Raw genomic sequence first — 13,892 nt, forward strand, 5'->3', positions numbered from 1 at the left:
ATGAACCTGCTCTCCTGGTTTGATGGTGAGTGTAGAAATCTTCAAAATGCAGTGCCCTTTTTAAACAATAGGACTCTCCAAAAGTATGGTACATTTCTTTTACTTTCCCAGTTTTATGTTCAGAAATAAGCCAGTGTGGGTCACAAATTTCATGGATTTATTTGGTGAGTGTAATTGGACTTCAAGAAGTCTCCTTGCAACTGATTTCAAATTATCCTAGGAAATCACATTGTAAGCACAGCCAAGAGAAAATCTGCAGATGCTGGAAACCAAAGTAATACACACAGAATGTTGGAGGAACTCAGCAGGTCAGGCAGCATCTATAGAAAAAGGTAGACAGTTGATGTTTTGGGCTGAGACATACTCTTTTACATGGACGCTGCCTGGCCCATTATAAGCACAATGCTGGTTACAGGTTTCATTTAGAAAAAAGGGAAAAATTGCAAAAAGATTAAATAACTGATTAGTTTATTTTTAAGAATGTCTACTTTTTAAAACTAAAATAGCATTTTTGAATTCATGTGCTGTATATCTGGAGGCTTAAAAGAAAGATTTCCAATGATGGCTGTGTAATCTTAAATAGATATTCTTGATATCACATGAAGTACAAGGGAGTGTTTTTCATTTGTGGTTTCCTGTATGAATGACTGTTATTGTGGATAGTTCATAAACTTCTGCAGTGTAATCTGGAGGGCCTGTAATTTGTTTTCTGATAATAGTCACTTGATGTGTCTTTTTAAATGGGATGTTGTAAATTAACTCTTTAATCCGTTATAGGAGAAACTCTATCAAATGTGAGTGTAATTAAAGAGTTAATGAATAGCTTCAGTAGGTCTGAGCTTTGAAAACTGCAGCTGCTTCAATAAAAATATCAAAATGCTGGCAAGCAACAATTACAATGAGGGAAAAACCACGGCTTTTTTCATTCTCAAAAAAAGAAGCTGCGTTTTTTCCCCTAAGGAAATAAATATTACAGCTTCTTAAGCTTCTATGAACTTAGTTCTGATGTAGTCACATTGATTCATCTGATACTTTCTCTATTGATTTGAACCAGTAACTATTCCAGAAAGCAAAGACACTGATATTTTTCCCTTTGTTGTACAATTTATTTAAGAGCAGCTTGTATTATTAATGTCCAATTAATTGTTCAATTTCACCTCTTAGTCTGGTTCTTTAGCGAGATTGACAGCAGAGGAGCTGTGTAAACTTGGGTTATTACATGAACCAGGCCCTCGTACCGCAGTTTTACCTGTTACAGCAACCCAGGGAAAGAGGTGCCGCTAGCGGTGTGAGAGGAAACAGAAGCATGGCAAATGTGTTGGAATCCATGCCAGGTTAAAGGGTAACATCTGCAGTCTGGCTCTTCTGTCAATACTTTCTCCAATGCTCGCTCCTCAGAAACAAGCTACATTTCCTTTATCTGCAACTGACTCAGTGTGAGATGAGGAACTGCTCTGTGCTTATCCTTACAGAAACCTGGCTTCAGGACAGCATCAGTCTTCAGTCCATGGCACTCAGGGACTTGTACTAATATTATTTTGTGTCTGCAATGTGCTTTATCGTAATTACAGTTGCAAGAAAAAGTTTGTGAACCCTTTTCAATTAACCTGGTTTTCTGCATTAATTACTCATAAAATGTGGTCTGATTTTCATCCAAGTTACAATAATAGACGAACACAATCTGCCCAAACTGATAACACTCAAACAGTTGTACTACTTCTCATCATTACTGAGTACACCATTTAAACAATCGCAGTCTAAGTTCAAAAAAAAGTATGTGTTCCTCTGGGTAATACCTTCTGCAAAAGCTATTTGGAGACAGGTGTTCCAGTCGATGAATGCTGAAGGAGGTGAAAGAGAACTGAAGGATAACAGCAGAAGACCTACAGAAATCTCTAGAACTTGCTGAAGTCTCTGTTCATGTGTCCACTACCAGAAGAACACTGAACAATAATGGTGTTCAAGGAAGGACACCATGGAGGAAGCCACTGCTCTCCCAAAAAAAAAATCACTGCACGTCTCAAGTTTGCAAAAGACTATCTGGATGTTCCACAACATTTCTGGGACAGTGTTCTGTGGATAGGTGAGACAAAAGTTGAACTTTTGGGAGAAATACACACCACTATGTCTGGAGGAAAAAGGGAACTGTACACCAACACCGAAACCTCATCCCAACTGTGAAGCTTGGTAGAAGGAGCATCACGGTTTGGGGCTGCTTTGCTGCCTCAGGGCCTGGGCAGCTTGCACTCTTGAGGAAACGATAAACTCAAAATTGTATCAAGGCACTTTGCAGGAGAATGTCAGGGTAGCAGTCTGTCACCTGAAGCTTAATAGAATTTGGATAATGCAACAAAACAATGATCCAAAACACAAGTAAATTAACAACTGAATCGTTTAAAAAGAAGAAAATTCATGTTTATGAAAGGCCAAGTCAGTGTCCAGATCTTAATCCAATTGAGATGTTGTGTCATGACCTGATGAGGGTTGGTCATGCAAGGTATCCCAGAAATAGTGATGAACTGAAACCGTTTTGTATGGAGAAATGGTCTAAAATTTCTTCTCACCATTTTGCAAGTCTGATCACCAGCTATAGGAAATGTTTGACGGAGGTTATTGCTACTAAAGGAAATTCTGCCATTTATTAAATACATGGGTTCTCTTTTTCCAGCCTGAACTGTGAATGGTTAAACAATGTGTTCAATAAAGACATGAAAAGTACATTTGTTTGTGTGTTATTAGCTTAGGTAGTTTGTGTTTGTCTATTATTGTGACTTAGATGAAGATCAGACTACATTTTATGAGTAATTAATGCAGAAAAATAGGTAATTGCAAAGGGTTCACAAGCTTTTTCTTGTAATTACATAAATGCTGTGTTGTAACTATAGTAGTGCGATCACTTGAATTGAGTACGACATTCTCTGAAGAGTTCGTCTATCAGTGGTCCTCGGGTGGGTGTAACTGATTCGGAATATTGTAACCATATGTGCTGTATCATAAATACATAATCCTGCTTTGCACCTTGGCCCTATGTCGTGGATCCATACTGTTATCCGCGGGAACCGAGGACACCAGGTTGTGAACTCCTGCCCAAGCAAAGCAATGTTTTTAACTGAACACGTGTATGATTGAATGACAATAAACTTGAAAGTTGGTACTGTAAAACAGTCTGATAGAGAATTCTACCCAACTTTCTTTTATTCTAACCGCAATGATTTTCCCAAGGCATGTTGGGTTTTGTGTAAAAAGGTTTACTGTAAGCTGCCTTTATACTTCTGGCATTGATCTTGATGAAAATATGGAGACGTTAGTGATTCTCAAATTTCGAAGCAGTCCTTTTGAAGATGGAATGAGTTTCCTCCTGCTTTTTAAAAAAATTGCAACTTCTTTGTGCGTATTGTAAAGCAAATGCATTTAATGTCATTTCTATTTGCATCACAGCATTCACACCACTGAAAATATGTGTTTGCTTTCCTTTAACACTGTAATTACGTAGTAGTTAAAACTAAAACCAGTAGTTGATGTATGACCAAAACAATTTAGCCTGGAGGTCTGCTTTGTATATAAATATGCTTTATAACTAACCCTAGGCAAACAAATGATTGCTCTGCTCTGATTGCTGTTGACTCATCCTTCATAAATATTTGTTACTTTGATGCCATAGAGCAGATTAATACCGAATTTAGGAAATGGGAGATTGGCTACAGGCAATCAAAAAAGACCAGTGTTACATTTATACTGTTAAGAGTCCCTAGGTTTGTAAATCAGAGGGACTGGAGTTCAGGGTGTCAGTGGCAAGCCCAGAGTTCGAGGCCTGGTGTGTGGAATGCTGTCAGTGTCGAGACTGGAGTTCGAGGCCCGGTTTGAGACGTAGTATTCGGTGACTGGTGGGTCCTGGGGTCCAGGTTAGACTTGGAAGTCTTGAGTCAGCAAACCTCTTGAGTCTGCTTTGGAAGTTGAAGCCCAATATTTGTGAGCTGGAGTCCAAAGAGACAGCTTCTCCTGGGGTTAGAGTACTGTATGTATGAGTGGGAGGGAGGGAGGAATGAGAGATAGTTGCATTCTGTTGTTGTGTTTTGAGTTGTTGTGCTGAGCGTTGTGGGCATTCTGTACTGGCGCTGGAATGCGTGACAACACATGGGCTGCACTCAGCACACCCACGGGTGCATTTGGTTGTTAATACAAACAACGCATTTCACTGCGCACGTGATAAATAAGCTTGAATGTTGACGTTGCCAGTGGTATGCTAGTTACAGCACTACTGCAATATAAATGAGGAGACATGCTGCTTGTAGAAGAGTTGATTTGTAAATAGATTATTTTCTCTTTGGCTCTACTCACAAGACTCTGTCAATCCAACCATGTGACTGTTCCTTCTGCAAACAGAACGAGTGTGTCAATAGAATATTGGAACATAGCATTGTGAAGGTTGTTGGCAGTCTTACTCTTGAAATGTACTGTGTGGTTTATCGTTCAAAAACGATGCTTCAAGAACAGGATTGTCGACTAATGTTTTATGGTAAAAATATTTTAAAATGAATTTTTAAATGCATGCTTTTTATTATTTTATTTGGAACTTGTTTTCTCTTTTTGCTCTTCTAATTTTGCTATAATTATTATATCAATTGCGGCAATACTCAGAACCATCAAGATGAGGGCCAGCAGCACTTATGGTGTGTGTTGCATCATCTGGTACAGAATACACTTCCAGGAATTGACACTTTGCACTGAAGTATATTGTACCTGGAAGAGTTGATATAATATGAATGGATGCTGGTTCCTCTGCTGGGTTAAGAAACAAATTTCTGGAGGAACTCAGGGTCAAGAAGAAACCATGGCAGCAAAGAGTCAGTTGACATCTTGGGCTTTGGCTTTTCATTCAGCACGGAAGTATCTGGACAATGAGGATGCATACGTCAGGATGCTCTTCATTGGCAACAGCTCAGCATTCAACGCTATCATCCCCTCGAGACTAATCACTAAGCTCCAAGATCTTATCCTCAAAACCCCCCTGTGCAACTAGATCCTTGATTTTTCTCACCTGCAGACTCCAGTCAATTCGGATTGACAGCATCTCCACCACGATCACCACCATAGGTGCACTATGAGACTGTGTACTTAGCTCCCTGCTCGACTTGCTTTATACTTGTGACTGTGAGCCTAAGTACATCTCCAATGCCATACTTAAGTTTGCAGAGAGTACCACTGTTTTTGGTTGAATCAAAGATGGTGCACATTGTGATGTTTTTTGTTCGTTTGTTTGTTTGCAGTTCTTCATTCATTCTATTGCATTTCTCGGCTTCTCTATGAATGCCTGTAAGAAAATGAATCTCATGGTAGATATGGTGACATGTACATACTTAGATAGTTTAGTTTGAATTTTCAACTTTAGGTTGAATCCTTCCCATAGTCCTGACTTTGGGTCTTGATCCAAAACATTGACTAACCCTTAGCTTGCACGAATGCTGCTTGAGCTGTTGAGTTCCCCTGACAGCTTGCTCCTTTTTTGCCTCAGACTGTAGCATCTACAGTCTTCTGCATCTCTTAGGGAGCAGCGTTTTCCTTCTGAATTTTGTTCCATGTTGTCTGTTACTGAATTGTTTGTTTTAAAACCGACAGAAGTTCACCTGGCTGTTATAACATTTACTTCAGTGTACTGTATGCTGGAGTTATATTTGGCATCTACACTCAGTGGCTACTTAATTGGGCACCTCCTGGACTTAATGAAGTGGCCACGGAGTGTATGTTCACGGACTTCTGCCTCTGGAGCCCAGGCACATCAAGCTTCAATGTGATGTGCATTCGGAGATTTTATTTATTTGTTGAGATACAACATGGATTAAACCCTTCCGGCCCTTTGAGCCATGAGCCCAGCAATTCCCAATTTAACCCTAGGCTAATCAAGGGAAAACTTACAAAGGCCAATTAACCAGCAATTCAGTACGTCTTTGGACTGGGAGGAAACTGGAACACTTGCAGGAAACCCACACTATCATGGAGAACATATGAACTCCGTAGAGGCAGTGGTGGGAATGACACTCGGTTTGCTGCTACTATAATGTGTTGTGCTAACCATTACACTCCTGCACCACCCACAAATCTTCTGCACACCACTGTTGTAACACGTGGTTATTGGGTTTACTATCGCCTTCATGTCTGCGATTCTTCTCTGATCTCACTCATTGCGTTTTCACCCACAGAACTGAAGCTCACTTGTTTTCTGTTGTTCACACCATTCTCTGTAAACTCTAGAGAATGTTGTGTATGAAAATCCCAGGAGATCAGAAGCTTTTGAGATATTCTTAAGCACCCTGTATGGCACCGACAACCATTCCACTCTCAAAGTCATTTAGATCAAGTTGCTTCCCCATTCTGAGAAACTGATCCTCTTGACCATGTCTGCATGCTTCTATGCATTGAGTTGCTGCCACGTGGTTGGTTGATTAGATATTTGCATTATTGAGCAGGTATACAAGCATACCTAATAAAGTGGCCATATGGTTTTTTTTTGTTAAATGAATGTTACATGGATGAACGGCAGATACAGTTATGTCTCGTATAATGTACTTCTGTTGTAACCCACAGTATGAATTGCAATTGCTGGCAGCTGCTTGAGAAATTATTTGAACCTGAGTTCTGGGGTATGTTTAATTGTTGGTGCTTCATTTTGAAACAGGGAATAACACTTTGTCTCTTAATAGTGAAAGATTAAGGAAGGAAACTTGCCTTGTAAGAAGCGAACATATATAGGTACAGTTTTATTCAGATGCATACTGAAACAGATGCCCTGCTCAGTAACATCCATTTGTGCGAAGAAAGATGGCAGTGTGTAATTTAGTGAAGTATCACCGTCACATGAATCACTTCCAATTATTTCAAAACTGATGAATTTGGTGCTCAAGAGAAGCAGATTTCCTATTTGAAATGTACTGTGGCATCAAATGAATTGTGAAGTGTGCAGCAGGTTATAATACCAGAATAATCCTGCTGTCAAGGCTGAAATATTTTTAAGTGAAAATGGCGCTGATGCTAGAAGGGGGGGGAAATATTATTTTCATTTATCATTAGAGACACAGCATGGTGAGAGACCCTTCCGGCCCTATGCGCCCATGCCACCCAATTTACACCTATGTGACCAATTACGAATGTGCCTAAGACTTTTGCAAAATACTGTGTTTGTCAACATGGAGCGGAAATCTGACTGGAGCAAAGGATGGTGGGAATGGTGAAGGGGAAGTGCCGCGGGCGGGGTGTGGGACAGGTGACAGTGCTAGGAGTGGGGGGAGGATGGCATTGGTGCAGACACACCCAGCCCTGAGACACCAGGCAAACTAATTCGATTGAAAACAATTAGTTTATTGATCATTGCAGAATGTCCCTCCAGTGCTTCCTGTTCCCTCTTCTCTCCCTTCCTCTTTTTCCCAGCCATGATTCCTCTCTCCCTACCCCCTTCCCACTTTCAGTCCTTAGTAGAGGCCCATTTCAGAATCAGGTTTATCATCAATCACATACGCCATGAAATTAGTTTTTTTTGGCAGCATTACAGTGCAGTACATAAAATTGCACTGTATATATAAAACTGTATATATGTGCAATGTACCCATCAGTCTTGGTACATTATTCTTCTGAACACATGACCCATGTTTGGACTGTTTTTCTTCATAGAGCAGTTGAAGTAATTTGTTTGTTTTCCCTTCAGTGAAAATCCCTTTTATGTCTTCGTTATTGTTCCTAATTTGTCATTCCCTTGTGTTATCCATTGAAATAATTTTATTCCAGATATTTTTGTTAATATGATTTTACTTTGCCATGAGGATTTGAACATCTTTGTATCTTTGTTTTGGGATGGCCACTACCAAAAGTTATAGCTTGAATGTATGTTATGAATCCCAAAGCCTCTTCAGGATTCAATATGGCTGATGGTCGAAGCCCAAGGCCAGGGCCAGTGGACTACAGGCCTGGAAATGGCCTGTCCTGGGGTTAGAGGCATGTGTGTGGGAAGGGGCCTTGCTTTGTTGTTGTTTCTGCTTGTGTTGTTCTGCTAAACATGGTGGGCATGTTATGTTGGTGCTGCAATGCGTGGCACCATTTGTGGGCTGCCTCCCTCAGAACATCCTTGGATATGTTGGTTGTTAATGTGAATGATACATTTCACTATGTATTTGGACAATCAGTCTGAATCTTGTCAAATAGCTGTTCAAATGAGTTCTTCTTTTAAAACATACATGTGCTTAAATACTCCTGACAATAGTATTTTAATTTTCCACAACCATTCCCTGGCAGTAGTCAGTATTTCATATGCTGGCCTGTAAACGTTGCTGATCAATTTTTTGGGCAGCTGGAATCACTTAACACCAGTTATAGTGGAAAAGTTTTTCAAATTCCAAATTTGAAGTGTTTATGGCTGAATTTAATACAAAAGTGAATCAGTTGTCATCAATGGATGCAGTTGACTTTGTTCTGAAGAAGGGAAGAGAAAAATAACAAATATTTCATGCCACAAACACCTTTTTCTTGTTTCTTAATATTCGTTTTTGTTATCAGAATCAGGTTTATTATCACGGACAGATGTTGTGAAAGTTGTTGATTTGCAGCAGCAGTACAATGTAATATATAAAATTACCTGTAAATTACAAGCTGAAATTTTGTTCCTAAATTTAATTGTGTGTGTGTGTGTGTGTGTATACACACAAACAAAGTGAGTTTGTGTTTTTGTGTTCATGATCCATTCAGTGATCTGATGACGGAGGGGGAGAAGCTGTTCCTAAAACATTGAGTGTGTGTCTTCGCCTTGATGGTAGCAATGAGAAAGGGACATGTCCTTTAAGTGGTGGTCCTTAATGATCGATGCTGCCTTTTGAGGATAAATCTTGACTCTTAAAGATAAGAGTCATCTAAACACCTCAACATGGTCCTTGTAGTAATTGCTTGCCAACTGAACAATAGTTTAATGTAATAAATCTCAAAATGTCAAGCACTTGCAAGGTAAATCCTGTTTTGGAGAGGAGGGCTGATGGGGATTAAGCAAGGCATCTTGATGCAGATAAATGGACAAAATGGCATAAGCTGTCACAACTCTGGATGGACGTGCCAAAGTACCTGTGATTGAATTGGGAATTGTTCAAGACCCTTCATTATGACTGGAAAGGGAGGGGACAGAAGCCGGAATAAGAGGTTGGTTGGGGGTGGGGGGGAGATGGAGTGCAAAGTGGCAGGTGATGGGTGAGACCAGGTGAGGGGGGAAGGTGGGTGAGGGAGTGGGGATGAAGTGAGAAGCTGAGAGGTGAAGGGTGGAAAAGGTAAAGGGCGAAGAAGAAGGAATCTGATAGGATAGGAGAGTGGACCATGGGAGAAAAGGAAGGAGAAGGGGCATCAGAGGGAGGTGATGGGCAGCTGAGGAGAAGAGAAGGGGTAAGAGGGGTGCCGGGGTAGGGAATGGAAAAACCACATCTTAAGTCTATATGCAATACCAGTACATTCTACAACTAACAATAAGTGCTTTCTAAGCATTCTTCTACTGTTTAAGTCCTTCAGTGCAAACTCAATAATGATGCTGCTTATATGGAGGAGGGCTAGGCTGAGATGCTGGGAGGCACAGAGTTGATGTTACAATCAGATTAGTGAAAACTAGGCTTGAAGGAATGTGTGACATGCCTCTGCTCCAGATTTATAATAGTCATTGCAGATTGTGGCATGATATTTATTAGTTATATTAACTACAATGTGCTTTTGGCAACACAAACAAGAGAACTCATTAAGTTATAGAGTCGTAGAGCCCTATAGCACAGAAACATGCCCTTCACCCCATCTAGTCTATGCTGAGCCAAGTCCCATTGGCCCACACCTGGACCATAGCCTTCATACCCCTCCCATCCTTGGAATTATCCTAACTTTTCTTAAATGTTGCAGTTGAACCTGCATCCACCACTTCCATTGGCAGTTTGTTTCACACTCACACCAGCCATTACGTTGTTAAAAAAATTTGGATGGAGATGAATAACAGAGGGCAGTAGATAAAGGCAGCACTGAACCCCTTACAGCAAACTCTCCGAGAGCCAAGTTCACACGAGTGGAACAGCTTTCAGTGATGTTGGCTGGGAAATAAATATTGATTAGAACTCTGTAGCTTTCCTTTCAAGTGATGCAATTACATCTACTTGACAAAAGCATCTGGGGATTTTGGTTTTAAAATCTCATACAAAAATGGTAACGGCTATGATGTATTGCTTCCTTGGCATCATAACTGATTTTAAGGCGAGATTTTTGTAAACTTCAAACACAAAATAAAAATACCATTGATTAAGCCACTCTTGCGACAGAATCGAACCAATGAAATTAATTTTAAGAAAAGGATTAAATCAATGCCATATAAAGTATAATCAGAAATTATTAATTTAAGCATTAAATTTATATATGTAGTTCTTTTGAATGGGATTTTCACTGTGAAGAGACTGTTTCAGTAACAGTTAATCATAAACACAAGAGATTCTGCTGATGCTGGAAATCCAGAGCAACACACACAAAATACTGGAGGAACTCAGCAGGTCAGGCAGTGCCTATGTGCCTGATGTTGGGTCTCTGGTCAAAACATTGACTGTTTATTTTTCCTATAGATGCTGCCTATAGCACTGCACAGTAGTGTAGTGGTGAGCACAATGCTTTATAGTACCAGTGATTTGGGTTCAATTCCCGCCGCTGTCTGTAAGGAGTTTGTGTGTTCTCCCTGTGATTGCGTGGGTTTCCTCCGGGTGCTGTAGTTTCCTCCCACAGTCCAGAGACGTGCTGGTTAGTAGGTTGATGGGTCATTGTAATGTGTCCAGCGATTAGGCTAGGGTTAAATTGGGGGATTGCTGGGCAGAGTGGCTGAAGGGCTTACCCCCTACTGTATCTCAATAAATAGTACATTTTGTGTGTGTTATTCAGCAACAGTAAGGTGGCGGAAAAGTAAGTTCAATATCAAAGTATGACTATGTCACCATATATTAGCTTGAGAATAATTTTCTTATAGGGAAAAAAACAATAGAATTTATGAAAAACAGCGTATTTTGTAATACTCTGCATAATTAATTCTGAACCATGCACAAGGATGTGAACAATACCCTCCATGAATAAAGCCAACCAAATTTAAACTAATTACTTCAATGTAACTGAAATCACAGGATAATCGAACACAGTAGGAGGCCACTGGTCTGTTGGGCCTTTTGCCAAGTCACTTAAAGAGCATTCCAGTCAGGCCCTTTTCAGTGCTCTTTCCTGAAAGTGCTGCCAGTTTTTCTTTATTCGTTCCCTGTTTTCAGGACCCTTTTGCAACAGTGTATTCCAGATTGTACTGGGTTTTTCTCCCCAATCCAGGCTTTGAATTATTCTAAATATTCGTCTTGTGATTTTACCAACCATTCTTGAACTGCAAACCCTTTTAGTATGTAAGACCTATGAACAGAATTAGGCCGTTCAGCCCACTGAGTCTGCTCTGCCATTTTATCATGACTTTTTTCCCCTCACAACCCTATTCTTCTGCTGTCACCCCATAGCATTTGAAGCCCTGACTGTTCAAAAACCTACAATTTAAATGTACTCAATGACTCGACCTCCAGAGCAGTCTGTTAGCAATGAATTCTACAGATTCACCGCCCTCTGGCTAAAGAAATAATTCCTCATCTCTGTTCTAAAGGGACGACTTTGTATTTTGAGGCTTTGCACTCGAGTGTTAGACTTTCCCATTATTAAAACCACCTCTCCATCTCCACTCTGCCTGGACCCTTCAATATTTGATAGGTTCCAATGAGGATCCCCTTCATTTTTCTAAACTTCAGCAAGTACAGGCTCAGGATATCAATCCTCCTGATCTTTAATCCTTTCAATCTTGGCATCATTCACAAAACCTCCTCTGGACCCTTTGAAGTTCCCTTGAACTTTTCCCTTTAGAGAAAAAGTCCCTGAATGAAGCTAAAGACATTGTCTATGCCTTTTGGAGCCTAAGTGAAGAGTACTCTGGAGCTTGGCCACAGTACTCAAGATGGGCTTAAAAAACATCCTTGCTTTATACTTTCTTGCTTTGATATTCTGATGACGTGAACATTGATTCTCCTTCTGGTTTAAAAATAGTCCCTTCCCCTTCTCTCGTCTATTCCCCACCAGCTTTTTACCACTTCTCTCCAGCCTATCACCTCCCCCTGGTGCGCCTCCTCCTTCACCTTCTCCCATGGTCCCTCTCCTCTCATCAAATTCCTTCTTCTCCAGCCCTTTAACTACCCCCCCCCCGCCCCCACCAACCTGGCTTCACCTTTCACCTTCTAGCTTGTACTCCTTTCCCTTCCCCATCTTATTCTGGCATCTTCCACCTACCTTTCCAGTCCTGAAGAAAGGTCTCAGCCCAAAATGTTGACTGTTTATTCTTTTCTGTAGTTGCTGCATGATCTGCTGAGTTCCTCCACGGTTTTGAGCTTGTTGCTTTGATGTATATCAATCTAATCTATCGCTTAACACTGTTTTCTCCCCAGTGTTGTTGTATTTTGTTAAGCTGGTGTGAAAGATAAGAATTATTTTTGTATGTCACATTGAAATATCGAAACATAACTGTGAACAGTGTCATTTGCATCACCAACCAACACAGTCTGAGGATTAGATGGGGGCAGCCTGCAAGTGTTGGCATGTTTCCAACGCCAGCATAGCACGCCCACAACTTACTAACCCTAAGCCGTACATCTTTTGGGATGTGGGAGGATTTCCACACTGTCATGGGGAGTGTCTCTTGCATTTCTAATGCAGCTTCCAAGCCAGGTGTGCTCAGGGTGATATTGTTTCTCATTTATTTCCCCTCCTCATGTATTATTGGAGAACTTGGAGTAAGTTTTCCTCATTGTGTCCATAGAACCATAGAACACTACAGCACAGTACAGGCCCTTCAGCCCTCCATGTTGTGTCGACCCATATAATCCTTAAAAAAAGAAGTACTAAACCCACACTACCCCATAACCCTCTATTTTTCTTTCATCCATGTGCCTGTCCAAGAGGCTCTTAAATACCCCTAATGTTTTAGCCTCCACCACCATCCCTGGCAAGTCATTCCAGGTACTCACAACCCTCTGTGTGTTTAAAAATTATTTTTTTAAAAAATCCAAAAAAAACACTTACCCCTGATGTCTCCCCTAAACTTCCCTCCCATAATTTTGTAGATATGCCCTCTGTTGTTTGCTATTGGTGCCCTGGGAAACAGGTACTGACTATCCACCCTATCTATGCCTCTCATAATCTTGTAGACCTCTATCAAGTCCCCTCTCATTCTTCTACGTCCCAAAGAGAAAAGTCCCAGCTCTGCTAACCTTGCTTCATATGACTTGTTCTCCAAACCAGGCAACATCCTGGTAAATCTCCTCTGCACCCTCTCCATAGCTTCCACATCTTTCCTATAATGAGGTGACCAGAATTGAACACAATCCTCTAAGTGTGGTCTCACCAGAGATTTGTAGAGTTGCAACATGACCTCTCCACTCTTGAACTCATTCCCCCTGTTAATGAAGCCTAGCATCCCATAGGCCTTCTTAACTACCCTATTAACCTGCGCAGCGACCTTGAGGGATGTATGGATTTGAACCCCAAGGTTCCTTTGTTCATCCACACTCTTAAGTAACTGACCATTAATCCTGTACTCAGTCTTCTGGTTTGTCCTTCCAAAATGCACAACCTCACATTTATCCGGATTGAACTCCGTCTGCCATTTTTCTGCCCAACTCTGCAGCCTGTCTATATCCCCTTGTAACCTTCGACAACCTGCAGCTCCATCCACATCTCCTCCAATCTCCGTGTCATCCGCAAACTTACTCACCCATCCTTCTGCTTCTACAACCAGGTCATTTATAAAAATCACAAATAGCAGGGGTCCCAGGACAGATCCC

General features: G+C 40.9%; 1 protein-coding gene across 3 annotated transcripts in view; it reads left to right on the forward strand.

Moving 5' to 3' along the window:
- chn2 (chimerin 2) overlaps positions 1-13,892 on the forward strand; it is a 251,596-nt gene that overhangs the window by 32,371 nt on the left and 205,333 nt on the right. Inside the window, exon 1 of one of the 3 annotated variants that reach the window (XM_073024499.1) lies at positions 4,465-4,516. The exons of the other annotated variants lie outside the window; for them this stretch is intronic. Coding sequence (XP_072880600.1) covers positions 4,480-4,516 — 37 coding nt within the window. The 5' untranslated portion in view covers positions 4,465-4,479. Of the gene's footprint in view, positions 1-4,464; positions 4,517-13,892 lie in introns of those variants that run through there. 3 annotated transcript variants of the gene reach the window in all.

The sequence above is a fragment of the Hemitrygon akajei genome, chromosome 20 (assembly GCF_048418815.1).
Source record: "Hemitrygon akajei chromosome 20, sHemAka1.3, whole genome shotgun sequence".
Lineage (NCBI taxonomy): Eukaryota > Metazoa > Chordata > Chondrichthyes > Myliobatiformes > Dasyatidae > Hemitrygon > Hemitrygon akajei.